Source organism: Suillus discolor, assembly GCF_016758755.1.
Source record: "Suillus discolor strain FC423 chromosome Unknown F5147scaffold_52, whole genome shotgun sequence".
Lineage (NCBI taxonomy): Eukaryota > Fungi > Basidiomycota > Agaricomycetes > Boletales > Suillaceae > Suillus > Suillus discolor.
Window position 1 is genome coordinate 54,667 of NW_024541299.1, and position 14,352 is coordinate 69,018.

The window sequence follows — 14,352 nt, forward strand, 5'->3', positions numbered from 1 at the left end:
CTCCCTGAAGCCCTTCATCGCACGTCCCTCTTAACGAGGGTACTCTGTTTTTTGGCACTCGGACGCCCAGATATTGATGATCATTGAAAGTCGCTGCAATCAGAGCAAGCCTTCGAAACCGTTAGGAACAGGTCATGCTCTATCCTGGCCTGCACTATCACCATGGTAAGCTATCCAACTCTGCGCCTGTCGCAGACTGAAGCCGACGTTGATATGCTCTCATAAAGGCGAGTGTCCTTCTCGCTATAAGCAGTGTTTTCGTCAGCACGGGTTCTCCTGTGTCATACTTTGACTACACGTCACCCATTCCCTATTGTCTGCTCTTTATATCGCTCATGCTCGCCATGATCGCAATGTTGACATCTGGCTCGAGCATGATGCATTGGCTGCACGCTGACCGCTACTGGATTCGAGAAGTATGTCTTATTCTCGCCATACTGATTGCCCCGGCTGACCTAAATATGATCAGCAACTCGAGCAAGGTGGCTACTTCGTCTTGTCCTACCTGTTGTCGATAGTCACGCCTATATTCTTCGTCACTTTGTCCCTGCATTGTTTCATGTTTGGTGAGTTGTTCCATCAATTGAGGCTTTCTCTGGTCTCTCATGCATTCCACCCAGCGATGTTGATAGCAGGCTTTGCTTCTCAAAGCATGATCTGCCGCGCCGTCACGGCGCTTTGGCTAGTTGCATACGCTGTCAACGTTGGGACAATATTGATGGAAGCTATGTGGAAGCATGCGACAAGCCTCAATCACGCTGGATAATATCAGTGGTTTCCAGTTTGTTCCTTGTTTCACCCGCGGTTTGTATAGCGTCAGTGGTGCTCAAGTCGTGCGCACATGGCAGTCACACCAATTTCGAAATCGCCCCGTCCTTATAATATGTAGAATATATTTGATAGACCTTGCATGAGGTCATTCGGCTACGTCTCTACACCTGTGTTATCTATGATAACGATGCTCCAACGAAGTTCGGAGCAACACAAATACCGTCCTTGGTACGGATCCTGTGAACTGATTTGGTTACGGGGTTGATCCACGCTGCCTCCTTCGTATCTAGCGTCGTGAATCCTAAGACACCCTATCTATTAACATTCAAGATTCTGGAGAAAAGTAGTCCGCACCTGGTTGAATTGTCTCAAATATCTTTTTCTTGGGGTTCATTTGAGCCAATGGCTGGGCGTCTGAAATAAAGCAGTCTGAGCACACAGAGCGGAGACCTAGGAACATTTTCGCACTTTCGTAATCAGGGCCCTCAAAGTACACCCGGTCACCTGGCTTGCAGCCTGGCGGAGGTTGGATAAGCTCAACGCCACCGTCCTTCCCATCTTTTGATGTTGCCTGTCCGATGTCAGATAGAGATACGCCATTATACAATGAACCTACAGCTAGGACCATCGCAAAGCTCTTCACTCCACGCATATTCGCGGGTTTCAAGTTGCACTAGGTGGAAGGTCAACCATCTGTTCATGTCGTCATAACGGCGACTCACGATGCAAACCAAGTACTTATCCCGCATTTCTTCAATAGGTATGTAGTTCACGAGACCAGAAACAACCGTTCGTGGACCAATCTCCTCACCGAGGTCAATTTGCTGATGAAACATACATTCATTATAATCAATCTTTACTATAGGGAAATAGCTTACCTCGATATATAAACTGTCAGCCTCAGGGTGCTTTTTTACTGTCAAAATTGTTGATGAGTATTTAAAATTCTAAAGCAGGGACCAGCTCACCGTCAACAATGTGACCGATCCGCATATCAATCATTGAAGGCACAGGTTCACCGGCATCTTCAGCAACAGCCTTGCCGCCAGCAGGAGCAGAAGCTTTCTCTTTTTTCTTGCCTCCGCTTTCCGCAGCGGCCGCATCCTTCTTCTTTTCTTTCTTTTCCTTGGGTTTATCTTCGGGTGATTTATCCTCTTTTGATACCACTACAGGTGTCGGTTCGGCCTGCTCAGCCACAGCTGCAGCCTTCTCTTTCTTCTTCGGCGCATCCACTTTCCTCTCAATTGGAGGGGCAGACGAGAAGTCAAAAGAAACAAGAGAAAATGGTGGAGACAGTGCACTTGCAGCAGCCAGTACAGATGGTCGCGTTTGAATGTGATCAAAGTAACGCGTGACTGCAGGATAGTCGTAACCAGGTTGTAGCTGCGTCTGGAATTATGGGCATAAGTTTCGGAAAAAATAGATACTGTAATGGTCACGAACAAAGATTGGGTGCAGCGCTCCATATAGAGCAACATCTGCTGCAGTAAGATAGTTGCTCACAATATATGTGCGAGGGACAAGTTGGGTCTCAAGATCCTGCAACAATACTGGCTCATCAGGCAATTTAGGTCAATTCCTTTATACGGCTTACTTGAAGAGCAACCTTTTCTTCCGCAAGCTTCTCAATCCACTGCGCTACTTCAGCCTTGTCGGCTTCAGTCTTTCCGACATCTACTTGCGAAGTCACGACAAGATCCTTCAGTGAGGAAGGAAGTTTGGAAACAGAAGATTCGTAAGACATTTCTCGCGCCAATGGACGGGGTCGCGCGATTAATTGCGTTGACAATCGATGAGGAATCAGAAGATGGAATGATCGAGTCAAAGTATACATTGACATCCACTGATTGCACGTGACTCTGCCATTCATTGAGCTTACTAATGTGAGCGTAGATGGCCAAATATAATTCATTATGTGAGCGTCTCATTCATTCGAGCCTGAGTCACCCTAGGATAATTCAAAATTGGCACTTACCCACAGCCGTCTCCGAGCCCTTGACCCAAGAAAGAAAAACAGTCAATAAACCACCCGGTGGTTCAGCACTATCAGTACGTGGTGGTACGTGCCAGTTGAAACTTTGAAGATTTTGGTTAACATTTCAAAACTGGTGACCAGTCACCATTCCAGTCCTTTCGCCTGCAATATGACGCTTTGCTGTCCAAAAGTAATTCCAGACAGTCCTGTGCTAGCCTCGAGAGCTCAAATAGAGATTGACGATGAAATTGTTGCCCTTGAAGAGAGAACGCGAGCTCTTCGGACGTGCCGCAACAATCTCTCTCCCATATCCTCTCTCCCTCCAGAGCTCCTTAGCGCAATTTTCGTTCATCATGCTCAGCAGACGCAGTTTCTTCATGAACCTGACAACCCTGATATTCTTTCATGGCTCATTGTCGGACACATTTGTCGCCATTGGCGCGGGGTTGCTCTCGGGATAGCCGAGCTATGGGCCACCCCGTTTCTCAACTCCTCAACAGCCACTGATGAAATGCTCGCGAGGTCCAAAATGGCTCCATTGAACTTGAAAATCGGTCGGCGATATCGTATAGACGCCATCCAAAAGGCGTTGATGCACATAGAGCGTTTGCAAGTGGTCTCTCTTCAGTTCTTGCACGGTGATACTGCGGGGCACCGTTGTATCATGGAATTTATTGACAAGCTATCATCATGCTCCGCTCCCAGACTAAAATCTCTTGCTTTAGACGTAGGGGATAAACAAACACCACGGATAGTAATCCCGATTTCTTTCCCCGCACCCAACCTTTGCAAGCTCCAAATAAAGCACTGTGATCTGTCATGGGCATCTTCCGTCCTCACAGGACTCACTGTCCTTCACATCAAAAAAGTATCACTGGAACGCCTTCCGACCTTAGACGAGTTGGTCTCTGCGCTCCGTCGTATGCCTGCTCTGCATACCCTTACACTAGAAGATGCTCTCCCGATTCTTTCCCCCCATACGGTGTCGCTACCCCGCACACCTCATACCATGAATGTTCAACTCCTCCACTTGAAACAATTGCGTTTGACGGCAAAAATGTCGGAAGTGGCCAACGTGCTAACTTGCATTGAATCGATAACATCGGAAGTTCGACTAGTATGCCGAGCATCCTCAGGAGATCCGAACCAAGAATGGAATTTGAGCCTCCCTATCATCTCTCGTGCCTTGGAAAGTTGTTTCAAAGACACTCCAAATGACTTTCGACAAGTCCCTCGTTCCATGCAACTATCTTCCCCTAGTAGTTGCATTCGTTTGCATTATAGCACTGTCCGAAACCCTTCCTCGTGGGCGAGGGAAATGTCTTGTCATGATGCGGATTTGTCGGCGGAGTGCCCTGTCATTCTTGACTTTGACTTTCCCATTGAGATGAGGAGAACAATCCTTAGCGACTTGGGGAGGGTCGTTCCTCTTGGGAGTATCGAGGCTATGTACTGCGACTTTTTCTTCGCTTGTTGGGATGGCTTCTGGGCTGATATTCTTACCCGTGGCGGTGCTCGTAATCTTGCATACATGTACTTGCGAGGCCCAAATCAAGCTCTCGAAGAACTTCTCAAATCCCTGCGTTCACGGAAGCACAGTGTGTCGCGGCCCATAAGCGGGCGCCCACAGCAGGGACCCATTTTCTCCCCAGCACTATCCCATCTTGTCCTTCACGACCTGGAGTTCAGCTCCTCCGTCTTCAGCTGGATGCGGCCTTCTGACCTCCTTGACGTGCTCATGGATCGCGTCAACGAAGGTCGAGGGTTAGAGCACCTTACGATCATTTCAACCTCGGGTATATTTGCCCGCGACGTGCAGTTGTTGCGAGAGGTGGTGGCCGATGTGAGCTGGGATGAATACGAAAGCGATGAAGAATACTTCACTGATACAGAAGATTATGATGATGATTTCATTGATTACGAGGATTACAGTGACGGATACGCCTCCTAAAATGATTCCGTCGGGCAAGCACGGCAATTTAATTAAGTATCCTGGCGATTCATACATAGCTATAGCAGCTGCATACGGAGATCTCAGAGTTTACAGGTGCAGATCTTCACAAGATGTGATAAAATTCGAGGGCGAGACAAACACTTGTATCAATACTCACTTACAAAAATGATCATCACTAATCGTACTTCCCTTTACCATCTAATGCAAAATTGGCATCAACTTTCCTGAGTAAAAAATCGCCATATACAACGGGTTTGTAGGTCTTTCCTTCGTTCGATGGTTCTTTGTCTTGAGAAGGCACAAGACGCAGAGCTGCTGGAAGTGGGGCGATATTCGCGGTGAAGTTGGGCTCAAAGAAGAACGGTATTCTGTCGGTATATCAGTAAACGAATATATCGCAGAGAATGGCAGATTCGCACGAGACACTACACAAATTAATCAGAAATAGTTCAACAAAGAGCTGCGCAACACCTACCGATAATTTGATCCTCTGTGAACCACTCTGTGCAACGTGCTTTTGTACAATCCATTTGTCCAGATCTCCCACACTGAGTGATTTACATTAGCTAGTGAGGACGTTTGAAATACCAGCAACATACTCTCGCCGATATTGCAAACGACACAATTGGGAACAGGATCTGCGTTTATCCACAACCCTTCTTCTGTACCATGCTCTGCTGGCAGGCCGTCCAAATCTGATGCTGTCGTGCCTGATTGTCGCAAGAACACTTGTAGAGCACTTCTAGTAGGATCGGCGTATAGGAAGCTTAGGAATCGACGTCAGGGACATGATTGTTGAGCTTTTCACTCGTAGCTCACGTTAGGCAACCATAGTCTCTGTCAATGCATGTGCATCAGCATATCTACATATCAGAAAGCCAACAATATCTCACTTGTGTGCTCCACAGGAGAAACCATCGTCGTCAGTTGGAAGTGGAGGATAGCCTTTCATATAGCTAAGCAGGGCCAATGTTTACGAACTTCAGCCAAATGATGCTTACCGATTATTCGCATTACCCAGAAGCTATCATCTACTTGAGCTCGCAACTCCTGCCATTCTTCTGTTGTCATCTTGAGTCCAACAGACATCCTATGAGAGTGCATATAGGGAAGAAAATACCATGGATTTAGCAAGAACGTACGCTTCCATAACAATGAGGCCAAGCTTCTTCATCTTCTCAATCCATTGCTCGTATTTATGCTCGAATCCAGGGACATCAGGCCATTGATTCTCCCCCCACAGTGGTTTGGATTTGTCTGGCTTCTCAACAGGCTTGTACAAATCAATTCCTTCGTGGTTATCCGCCTTGCCGTTGGTCACATTCTGCTTGAGTCTTTGGTATCCTAGATAAGAAGCTCAAGATTTTTGATTCGGAGACCGCTTCAGCTGTGACATACCTCTAGCATTATCCTGGTGCTCCAGACCAATCTTATCCTTCTCTTCTTGTGGCAGTTCGAAGAACTCTCGGGCTAGTCGGGTCAACTCCTCAGGTTCTGAGGGATCTATGAATTGTGAAATGTCTAGATAGAAGAACCCGTACTTGACACAGGCATTGTGTAGCGCGTCTGATGTGGACTGGCATTTCGCCAGATCACGCTCAGTGTCGAGGTAAGGCGCGATGTCGATGATTGGGAGGGTTGCTAAAGTGTGTGTCATCGATCTGATAGCCTTGAGGTAAGGTTCAAAGAAGGTTTAAGTCAAGATACGGTCGAATGTGAATGGCTGTGCCAAATAGTTCGTTGAAGATAAGATAAGGTTACAGTAACGCGGATAAGTCTAAGTAGGACAATCTACTCGCGTCGAAGAAATATACTAGCCAATTCAGCACATGCTACTGATACGATCCATTTTCTGGACGTGATTGCTGTGAGTAAATAGTACGCCCGGGATTCTGACTAGCAATTCCTCGACTAAACCCTCCATGTGCATCCTGCAGAAAGCCGCTTGCGGGGCCAGTGTAATGGCCAGGCCAGTTGGGTGCAAACTCGTGAGGTGACCGTCCTGTGTCCTGGAGGCCTGAGGTTGGATGCCTCGGTGATGGAGCCGCCTGATGTACACCTGTTTCATTGCCCGCATCACTTGACGCGTGCTCTTCTGGTCCGGCATAACGATCCTCATGCGCAACTCTCGTGCTCCGGCTTCTTGACACAACACCATCCATCCCATCCTCGTTCCGTCTATGCTCTCTCCTAGAGCTTCCGTTTGCACTTGCACTTGACGTTTCTCTGCCATTAGTGACTGACGGTCTTGGCTTGGCTTTTGGCTTCCCATTTAAGTGGGGTGCAGATACTGTTATGAAAGGAGGTGACTGTCGGTGGGTGGTGGACATCGCTGGATTGGCCTCCAAGTCTTCCTTCTCCTTCATTGCCCGTCTGTCAAGTGCCTCTGCTAAGGATATCGGTTCAGGTATGGTGTCTGGAACAATTGTGTTAGACGATACGAGACAGACGAATGACGTACAAACCTTGCAAGAACATGAACTCTTGATATTGTTGAGTGGAACACGCTGACGGGGCAGTTGTAGTCAAAAGTTAGAAAAGACACGTTCACTCACCCAAATCTGAGTAATTTACAGTCCCTCGACGCTTTGCTGCCGCCTGTCTGTGGCCAGCTTGGGCCATTCGTTTTATGAATTCCTCCTGAAAGTGAAAATGCAACGTTCAGATGCACTGCAAAACCGCCAAACAGGTTCTCTCACTGTTGCAACCGACAAAACGAACAGCGCCTCCTTCGACATCGTAATGCTGGCTGAAAAGTTACTTAACGCGAGCGCTGATTAAGATATTTTGTTCAACGTACTATCCGGTTGAACTATGTTCTCTACTCTGGAAGGGGGGAGTAGAGTTGTCCCGGGGACACGTTCCCCAAGCCGTCGTCCGCTCTTCTTCTGGTTGGCGGAGGCGCTTGCGGCGAGCTCGTCTTCGGGATCTGTGTCGGACTCCAGTTCATCCACCTCTGCTTCATTTTCGGAGTCCGTTGGTAAATCATAGACGCTAACGTTTGGGTTTGGAACGCTCAGCTCAGAGCATTGCCCATAGGGTTGTAAGGCAGAGGTGTGGGCAACTATGGAACTTGAAGGAGTGGCGTAGTATGCTGCCATCACCGGGAGGCCTGGTGAAATTTGGTTCGGAGTGGACCCAGGTCACGCAGTGTTGTTGTAGCTGCCAGTGACCGCTTCGGGTGCAGAGCGGAGGAAGAACACTTTGCATGTGTCCAACATGTGGGCGTCACACAACTTACAAGGCTTGGCTATAACTTACATTTTCTTTCTCAAGCGCTCTCACCCGACCACCGATCGATTTACCTCAACGACCACGCAGAAAGCTTGATAATCACTGGTACAAGTTGTGCTGCACAAGAGTAGATTCCATGAAATTAGGGTCCTCAGACATGGTACTCGTCCGAAGATTTAATTTCATTCAGGTTGTTGAAGTGGGTCATGGGGGCCTGCGTCGTTGCCCTTACGCCTTATTGTTTGACTGAAAGGTATAGTTCTCTTGCATAGAAGGGGGACGATGGCACAGCCTCAACCTCGCGTGGCTCTGAGTCACATGGCCTCGCTTGCCCAAGTAGCAGCCTTTGGCCGCCTTCCTGCTCTCGCATTCTAGCACAACTCATTCTTTCTACATGCCCCAATTTTCAAACTTGAACGTTAACGTTTTAATCTTCACAAAGTTTATTGTCTTTGTCTGTACTGACAAATGATATGTGCATGGGTGTGTGCAAAAGATAATATCCTCATGTAAATCACGGGACGTTTCATTCATGACTGGGCAGATAATTCTAATAGTACTACAGCATCCTAACTCAATCCTCCAAATCACCAAATAAATACCACGACGAGACTCTTAATAACCGGGGTTGATCATTTGGATAGCCGTGCTAAATATTTCTGCTAGTTGACACATCGCCACCAGCCTGGAAACGAATGGTCGTCATGCCTATTCCCTCGTCGGACGTGGCCACAAGCTCGGCGTAATATTTGCGAATGCTGAGAATCAGACGCGGTCCCAGCACAAACATCTGCAACACCTGGGCAACTTGGAGAATACCGATATAAACAATACTTCCTGCAGACGATGCGAACTGTAGAAATGATGATGAGCGGACAGACACAGATGCTTAGTTGTAGGTTGGCGCACTATGATATTTGTAGACGTTGAGCCTAGGTTGAAGCAAGCTACAACGGCAAAACTAGCACATGGGGAACTTCAGCAAAACGAGATAATAACATCCAAATCACCAAACTCACACTACAAAGTAAAACGCGTGACTTTTGGACAACATCATAAAACAGTCCCCGAGATTCGGTCCTGTCGGAGATTGTCGCAGCTCACGGAAGTGTTTTAAGAAAACCCAGAATGCAAGGACAGCGATGAGGATCTCCCATATAGCGGTTGATATCACACTCTCGAAATTCAGATCCACCTGGTCTATGTTATCATATGAGCAAAGACATATATGGAAGCCAAGAAGGACGGATTCGCCTGGGATTTTGCCATGAGTCGCATGTACTTGAAGTTTTCATTGATAACTAAAGCTTACCCACTGAAACACTGATGTTTGCTATTGCAATCATAACGACAGAGGCGATCGTGGAAGCCAGCAAGACAAGAATGAGAAAGACGAGCATCTTTTTGGATCGTCCATACATTGCATGTATCCGAATCATCATTATGACTTGCACAATATTTCAGTCAGGTCGGTCTCAGCAAGGTACCACATGTGAGCTCACCGCCCAGAATAGCATTGGCGACGATAGGCGTCCACTCCCGTATAAAGAACACAATAAGGCCTGGAAACCAAAATCACTGATGTGCATTAATGGACTCGATGCTTCAAATGAACTTACAGCTGTTTCAGTCGTTATGCTCAACATAATAAGGCTGTTGAGAATGTCACTCACTTCTGTGTGGGAGTGCAGTTAGTAATTGAATGAGAATGGTAGCCATCAGTGCAGAATACCCACTGTATCTGTCAGCGAGTGTGGGATATGCCCTACATGCCATCAGTTAGAAGAAACGAACAGTGTAGTTGGGGATACGTGCATAATATCATGATCCTGATTGTGAGATATAGCTCATTAGTACAGTACAATGCCGACTTGTTAGCCTTGCTAACTTACACGGAATATAGTATTCCAATGTAACGCACCTAGCATATGTTGAAGTCAACTCAGCACAACATCTCGACTGCGTTGATAACATAACGTACACAGACATAAAGAACGGTCATGAAGGACCAGTGTTGCATCTGCTCCAAGCCAACTGCATTATCCAGTTTGCTTCTGATGTAGAACCTTGCTTACCCAGACCAGTTCGAACTGTTGATGCATTATTAGTGAGATGGCTGCGCTGATGAAACTGCAACTTACCTCTTGTCTGAATGTCAATACTTGTATGCTGTATAAATATATATCATGCCATCGGAAAGTATTGTTTTGCTCACCCCAATCATATAGCACCATAGTAGAAGATACAACTGCAAAATCAGTCACTGATTGTGAGACGTCACCATCTTCATCCTACTTGCTCTCTACGGACCTGCAAAATGACTGGAAGAACTTAGACTACTGATCAAGGGCAACCAAGCGGGATCATTTGATACTACAGTCATATCTGGATGGGGCGTATGAAGTTAGTACGGACACATCACCATCCAGTGCTTTTATAGTGGTTAGTCTGAATATCCATTCCTTGAGCGAGAATCTTGATTGATTGCATCAACTGTTGTCGATGAAACGGTTAGAACAAAGAAGTAATTTCATGATCAGAAGTCCTTGATCGAAGCAAACCACAAATTATTGAAACGTGCGAAATATATGAAGGCACATCAGTGAGGCGATGTATGCCAAGATTGTACCTTTAGAAATAAGGTTATATATAGCTAGCAGATGTGCACACCATGCTCTGATGATCAAGAACAATAGTGTGGCATGTCACCCTGTTATTATGCTGTCCAGATATATTACTTGCGACCATGAGACGTTGATGTAAGGGGACGAAAATAAACTACACCAGCGTCAGATAAGAACAAACAGCCTTGCGCCCAATCATCAGCGCCCAGCCTGCGAACTGTTATTACCAACGAGGATCTTTCCTTGCGCCATTCGATGGTAGCGTAGTGACGTACCAGAACGTTCTTTGCTTAAGAAAAGTCATCTTGATACACGAGATACTACTATTTCGAGGGTGCATAAGAACAAAATATTCCGCTTGTTGCTCATCTGTCGTCATAACTCCACTTCCGAGAACCAGGCATCCAGGGATCATTTTGATCGAGCCAGCGATGCCTTCAGTTACGTGTGAGGACAAAATGGTGCATAGCAATCTTGAAGTTGATGTAAATCGAGGGATGAGAGAGCGTAGAGCAGGGTACGCACGTTCGACCTACATAGCGAGCTTTTAGCACGCGTAAATTGGTGGGCGATAGGGTGTGAATAGGCTAGATACGTACCTCGTGTCCCTCAGGAAACATTTTGACCGCGCCGGCAATCTCTTCAGTTGCGTGTGAGGAAACATAGTACAAGCAATCTTGAAATTAATGCAAATCGAGAGATGGGAGAGCATCGAACAAGGTGCGCCTGATCGACTCTGCATAGTGAGCTTCCGCCACGCACAAATTAGGGAGTAATAGAGTATTGGATAGGCTAGACATTTGCCTCATCGTGATCCCAGAGTCATGAGCGACACGTAAGTTGGAGTTGAATGCATGAGACAGTGAACAACAATATGAGATAGCGCTGATATATCGATGTCTTGGACCTTGGTTGCTAAGCGCTAAAGGTTGAAACCGTAGAAGAGGGATTAGACTCGGCGGCAGTCGTTCCCGTACTTTCGTCAAAATCATCAAAAATAGATTGTTACATAAGGCACTAGCTAATTAGGCCTAAAAGACAAAGATTATTAGGCGCGGGCAAGGAAGCTCCTTTTTAGCACGAAGTGCCTTTTGCTTCTTGTGCCGAAGGCACAACGACACAAAAAATGCCAGGATTAAGCCAAAACTACATCGTATAAAGGCTAGAGCAAGTCAGGACTCAGCGAGTGAAACAAACATCATGTTCAGTACTTAGACTGAGTGAGGACTAACCTTAACTTATAAGTACAAGTACATACAAGTCAAACACCAAGGTGAAGCCAAGCGAACCGCTACTAATACCAGACGGTAATCGTGTGGGCTGAGTGACGAAGGTAGATCATTAGGAAGCAAGAAAAAGTGAGATAGGGAGTAGGAACGCCAGATACCAATATTGTGCAGGTGAGAATAAACGTCTGCCATACTAATGCCAATCAATGGTTGTAAAAAATCACTCGATGGGAACCTTGATACTCTCTTGATCCTCAGCCTTTGAGACAATCATGGTGAGGATGCCATCCTGGAGCTTTGCAGACACTTTGGAGCTGTCAATGGGACGAGGCAGCCAGACGGTGCGAATGAAGGTCGCGCTACCCGGATATCGGCGCTCCATCGCAAGTTGCGTGCCTGTCTCAGTCTTTGCCACGGCTCCTGAGAGGATGCGTCAATCATGGTTTGGTGTGTGAAGGAATTTCACTAACCTTCAGCTGAGTTCTTGCCAGTTGTTTCAGCGGTAGTGTCTGATTCTCCATTGGTTTGGCGAGAGGAGGTTTTGCCTTGGATGGTGACACTACGGCCAGCATCACCTACCCTGATATCAACGTTCTCCTTTTTAACACCAGGAAGGTCAGCTTCTATGATGTAGTTGTCCCCTTCCTCTGTTACATCAACTGGAGGACGTATGGCAGCAGGAGACGGGAAGAAGGGGTCATCAAAAAGAGACCGCTGTTGGTACATGGATCCTACAGCGGACCTGCCAAAAGGTTCCTCCAGCATCCGAAAGAAAGGGCGGATCTCGTGTAGAAGTTGTCGAGCGATAGACATGATGGTGTTTAAACAAAACGAGTCACCTCCTGCGGCGTATATACAAGAACTTGCCACAAAACGCGTCATAGGTCACATAAACATATGAACGAGTGTCCGGGGTCCCCAACACATTGCTGCAAAGTCAGACTAAACCCGATCTCCATTGGTCTGGCAGACTGCCTAGAAACATCATGGACATTCAAGAAATCATGGTAAATAAAGATACTTAATGCCAAGACATGTGATATAGTCATGATTTGGGCCACTCAACAACCCACTGTGCAGCAACAGAATGTTCTTGGTCGTCATCATCTTCAAACTTGAGCTGGTAGTACGAGGCAATGGTCTTGGTGGTCACACCCTAAATTAAATGAGTCACGTAAACGCGGTAAAAGTTTGACTATCTTACGCGTCCTGGTACGTCTCTCGGGGGGGATATGACCTCAGCTCTGTAAAAGCAGCTCGTGTCTGGATAGAGCGCCATGACAGTCGAACCAGCAGGGAATTCCTGATACGCATTCAAATGCGCGGCACTTGTTGGAGAGGCGTTCGGATCCGGTAGTGGTATAATGGCTCGAAGGGTTGTGTTATAACATCTGAGGATGGTGTTTGATATCAAGTGGTATATTCCGTATGATGATAATGAAAAATGAATACTTACTGTCCAGGCTGTCCGTCTTCTTGAGGTTCAACGTCTTGCACTTCATACCTAATAAATAATAAGGTTTAGAAGAACACCCCCCAAAAATGAGCCCCACCGATTCTTATCCTGATTTATACACTTTGTGATAACAGCCAGGATCCATGTTTCATCAGCGTCAGCCGTGCTACCGTCAGCTGCCTTTCCCGCAGGTGGATGGAACGCAACTTTTCGCCCTTCTTGTAATGGCAGCTGCTTCGCAAGAGCTTCTCTGCGAGCCTTTGGCTCTCTCGAAAATGGGATAGCAGGAGAAGGGCCTGTCGAGCTTCGCGAAGACGTTACTTGTGTTGTCATAGGCCGCGTGGCAGACATCAGGGGTGGCGTAACTGACGTGGCCGTGGCAGTACTAGGTGATGGGGGCCTTGGGCGCTTGTTTCGCTTCTCTGAACAAAATGTGCTTGGCTGAGCAAGAGTCTAAAGATTAGGGTAAAATACAATATTACCTTGTGAGGGCAACTCTGGTGCTTTTCGAAGGGCTATCAAAACGTCGAGTTTTTCGATAACATTCTCGATGGCCCTGGAAAAAATATGTGATACTTTACGGGGAGGCTAAGAAATCAGCGTACTTGACTTCCTCTTCATTAATGTGTTGAACATCTTTCAAGGCTGAAGACAGCCGTTTGTAATTGGTTTTCAAGTGATCATACCCTTCAGCCGGAAGGACGTCATCAGTGGGCCACGCGGAGATTAGTCTGTTGACGCGCCCGATAGTTTCGAGGCTGCTAGGGTTGGCATAAATATTGGAGAATGCTACCAATGACTTAGATGCTTGCGACCAGCATTCTACCTCTGATGCTAAGTGAGCAGTCCGCACCGTTCGGGTTGTCTGAGGGCGATGATCTGAGCGTGAGAACATACCTTCCTGAGGTCGCGGTGGTACACGCCTTCTATCCATTCTTGTTGACTTTAGCTATATGAGGTGCAGAAAATAGTTGTTAGCGAGTATTTCTAGGTGAGTTTATGTACGAAGTGGAACGAAAGGCTGTGAAAACGTGGATGTCGGTCTTGGAGTTGAATACAAACAGTTGTCGCGGAGTCTACTCCTAGCAATGACCGAGGGCCCCCGCCAC

The 14,352-nt window shown here is 46.9% G+C and overlaps 7 protein-coding genes across 7 annotated transcripts; 2 read left to right on the plus strand and 5 right to left on the minus strand.

Moving 5' to 3' along the window:
• Positions 1–211: 211 nt before the first annotated feature.
• On the plus strand, positions 212–931 carry F5147DRAFT_317323 (uncharacterized protein). The gene is made up of 3 exons (XM_041429193.1): positions 212–416; positions 470–566; positions 621–931. Exons 1-3 carry the CDS (start codon positions 336–338, stop codon positions 764–766), a joined length of 324 nt encoding a protein of 107 aa, XP_041289679.1. The 5' UTR covers positions 212–335; the 3' UTR covers positions 767–931.
• Positions 874–2,610, minus strand: F5147DRAFT_709486 (uncharacterized protein). The gene is made up of 9 exons (XM_041438202.1): positions 2,366–2,610; positions 2,215–2,310; positions 1,740–2,160; positions 1,650–1,687; positions 1,494–1,595; positions 1,388–1,444; positions 1,240–1,342; positions 1,126–1,185; positions 874–1,072 (listed from the first exon to the last, which is right to left on the minus strand). Exons 1-9 carry the CDS (start codon positions 2,603–2,605, stop codon positions 948–950), a joined length of 1,242 nt encoding a protein of 413 aa, XP_041289680.1. The 5' UTR covers positions 2,606–2,610; the 3' UTR covers positions 874–947.
• Positions 2,611–2,713: 103 nt separating this feature from the next.
• Positions 2,714–4,874, plus strand: F5147DRAFT_317409 (uncharacterized protein). The gene is made up of 2 exons (XM_041429195.1): positions 2,714–2,830; positions 2,888–4,874. Exon 2 carries the CDS (start codon positions 2,916–2,918, stop codon positions 4,695–4,697), a length of 1,782 nt encoding a protein of 593 aa, XP_041289681.1. The 5' UTR covers positions 2,714–2,830; positions 2,888–2,915; the 3' UTR covers positions 4,698–4,874.
• On the minus strand, positions 4,787–6,421 carry F5147DRAFT_317385 (Clavaminate synthase-like protein). The gene is made up of 9 exons (XM_041429194.1): positions 6,099–6,421; positions 5,843–6,044; positions 5,702–5,790; positions 5,594–5,645; positions 5,520–5,537; positions 5,300–5,466; positions 5,176–5,248; positions 5,120–5,125; positions 4,787–5,068 (listed from the first exon to the last, which is right to left on the minus strand). Exons 1-9 carry the CDS (start codon positions 6,355–6,357, stop codon positions 4,876–4,878), a joined length of 1,059 nt encoding a protein of 352 aa, XP_041289682.1. The 5' UTR covers positions 6,358–6,421; the 3' UTR covers positions 4,787–4,875.
• On the minus strand, positions 6,412–8,173 carry F5147DRAFT_709492 (uncharacterized protein). The gene is made up of 6 exons (XM_041438203.1): positions 7,977–8,173; positions 7,501–7,921; positions 7,400–7,449; positions 7,256–7,340; positions 7,166–7,207; positions 6,412–7,116 (listed from the first exon to the last, which is right to left on the minus strand). Exons 2-6 carry the CDS (start codon positions 7,799–7,801, stop codon positions 6,533–6,535), a joined length of 1,062 nt encoding a protein of 353 aa, XP_041289683.1. The 5' UTR covers positions 7,802–7,921; positions 7,977–8,173; the 3' UTR covers positions 6,412–6,532.
• A 3,834-nt stretch (positions 8,174–12,007) lies between these two features.
• Positions 12,008–12,600, minus strand: F5147DRAFT_776771 (HSP20-like chaperone; the record flags this gene model as incomplete). The annotated part of the gene is made up of 2 exons (XM_041441893.1): positions 12,008–12,207; positions 12,258–12,600. 2 exons carry the CDS (start codon positions 12,598–12,600, stop codon positions 12,008–12,010), a joined length of 543 nt encoding a protein of 180 aa, XP_041289684.1.
• Positions 12,601–12,750: 150 nt separating this feature from the next.
• Positions 12,751–14,299, minus strand: F5147DRAFT_317576 (SGF29 tudor-like domain-containing protein). The gene is made up of 6 exons (XM_041429196.1): positions 13,849–14,299; positions 13,726–13,799; positions 13,341–13,665; positions 13,244–13,291; positions 12,992–13,178; positions 12,751–12,943 (listed from the first exon to the last, which is right to left on the minus strand). The coding sequence occupies exons 1-6, from the start codon at positions 14,175–14,177 to the stop codon at positions 12,833–12,835; spliced, it is 1,074 nt and encodes a 357-aa protein (XP_041289685.1). The 5' UTR covers positions 14,178–14,299; the 3' UTR covers positions 12,751–12,832.
• Between the last annotated feature and the right edge of the window lie 53 nt (positions 14,300–14,352).

Coding starts and splice junctions, on each gene's coding strand:
- F5147DRAFT_317385 (XM_041429194.1), bottom strand. CDS start 6,357: ATGACACACACTTTAGCAACCCTCCCAATCATCGACATCGCGCCTTAC. Junction 6,045..6,098: donor GCACCAGGATAATGCTAGAG/GTATGTCACAGC, acceptor CTTCTTATCTAG/GATACCAAAGACTCAAGCAG. Junction 5,791..5,842: donor GGCCTCATTGTTATGGAAGC/GTACGTTCTTGC, acceptor GCACTCTCATAG/GATGTCTGTTGGACTCAAGA.
- F5147DRAFT_317576 (XM_041429196.1), bottom strand. CDS start 14,177: ATGGATAGAAGGCGTGTACCACCGCGACCTCAGGAAGGTATGTTCTCA. Junction 13,666..13,725: donor ACCAGAGTTGCCCTCACAAG/GTAATATTGTAT, acceptor CATTTTGTTCAG/AGAAGCGAAACAAGCGCCCA. Junction 13,179..13,243: donor GAAGACGGACAGCCTGGACA/GTAAGTATTCAT, acceptor CACCATCCTCAG/ATGTTATAACACAACCCTTC.
- F5147DRAFT_317409 (XM_041429195.1), top strand. CDS start 2,916: ATGACGCTTTGCTGTCCAAAAGTAATTCCAGACAGTCCTGTGCTAGCC.
- F5147DRAFT_709492 (XM_041438203.1), bottom strand. CDS start 7,801: ATGGCAGCATACTACGCCACTCCTTCAAGTTCCATAGTTGCCCACACC. Junction 7,450..7,500: donor GAACATAGTTCAACCGGATA/GTACGTTGAACA, acceptor GTAACTTTTCAG/CCAGCATTACGATGTCGAAG. Junction 7,208..7,255: donor TGTAAATTACTCAGATTTGG/GTGAGTGAACGT, acceptor CTGCCCCGTCAG/CGTGTTCCACTCAACAATAT.
- F5147DRAFT_317323 (XM_041429193.1), top strand. CDS start 336: ATGCTCGCCATGATCGCAATGTTGACATCTGGCTCGAGCATGATGCAT. Junction 417..469: donor ACCGCTACTGGATTCGAGAA/GTATGTCTTATT, acceptor AAATATGATCAG/CAACTCGAGCAAGGTGGCTA. Junction 567..620: donor CCTGCATTGTTTCATGTTTG/GTGAGTTGTTCC, acceptor CATTCCACCCAG/CGATGTTGATAGCAGGCTTT.
- F5147DRAFT_709486 (XM_041438202.1), bottom strand. CDS start 2,605: ATGTATACTTTGACTCGATCATTCCATCTTCTGATTCCTCATCGATTG. Junction 1,445..1,493: donor ATAAGTACTTGGTTTGCATC/GTGAGTCGCCGT, acceptor CCTTCCACCTAG/TGCAACTTGAAACCCGCGAA. Junction 1,073..1,125: donor ATTTGAGACAATTCAACCAG/GTGCGGACTACT, acceptor AGGGTGTCTTAG/GATTCACGACGCTAGATACG.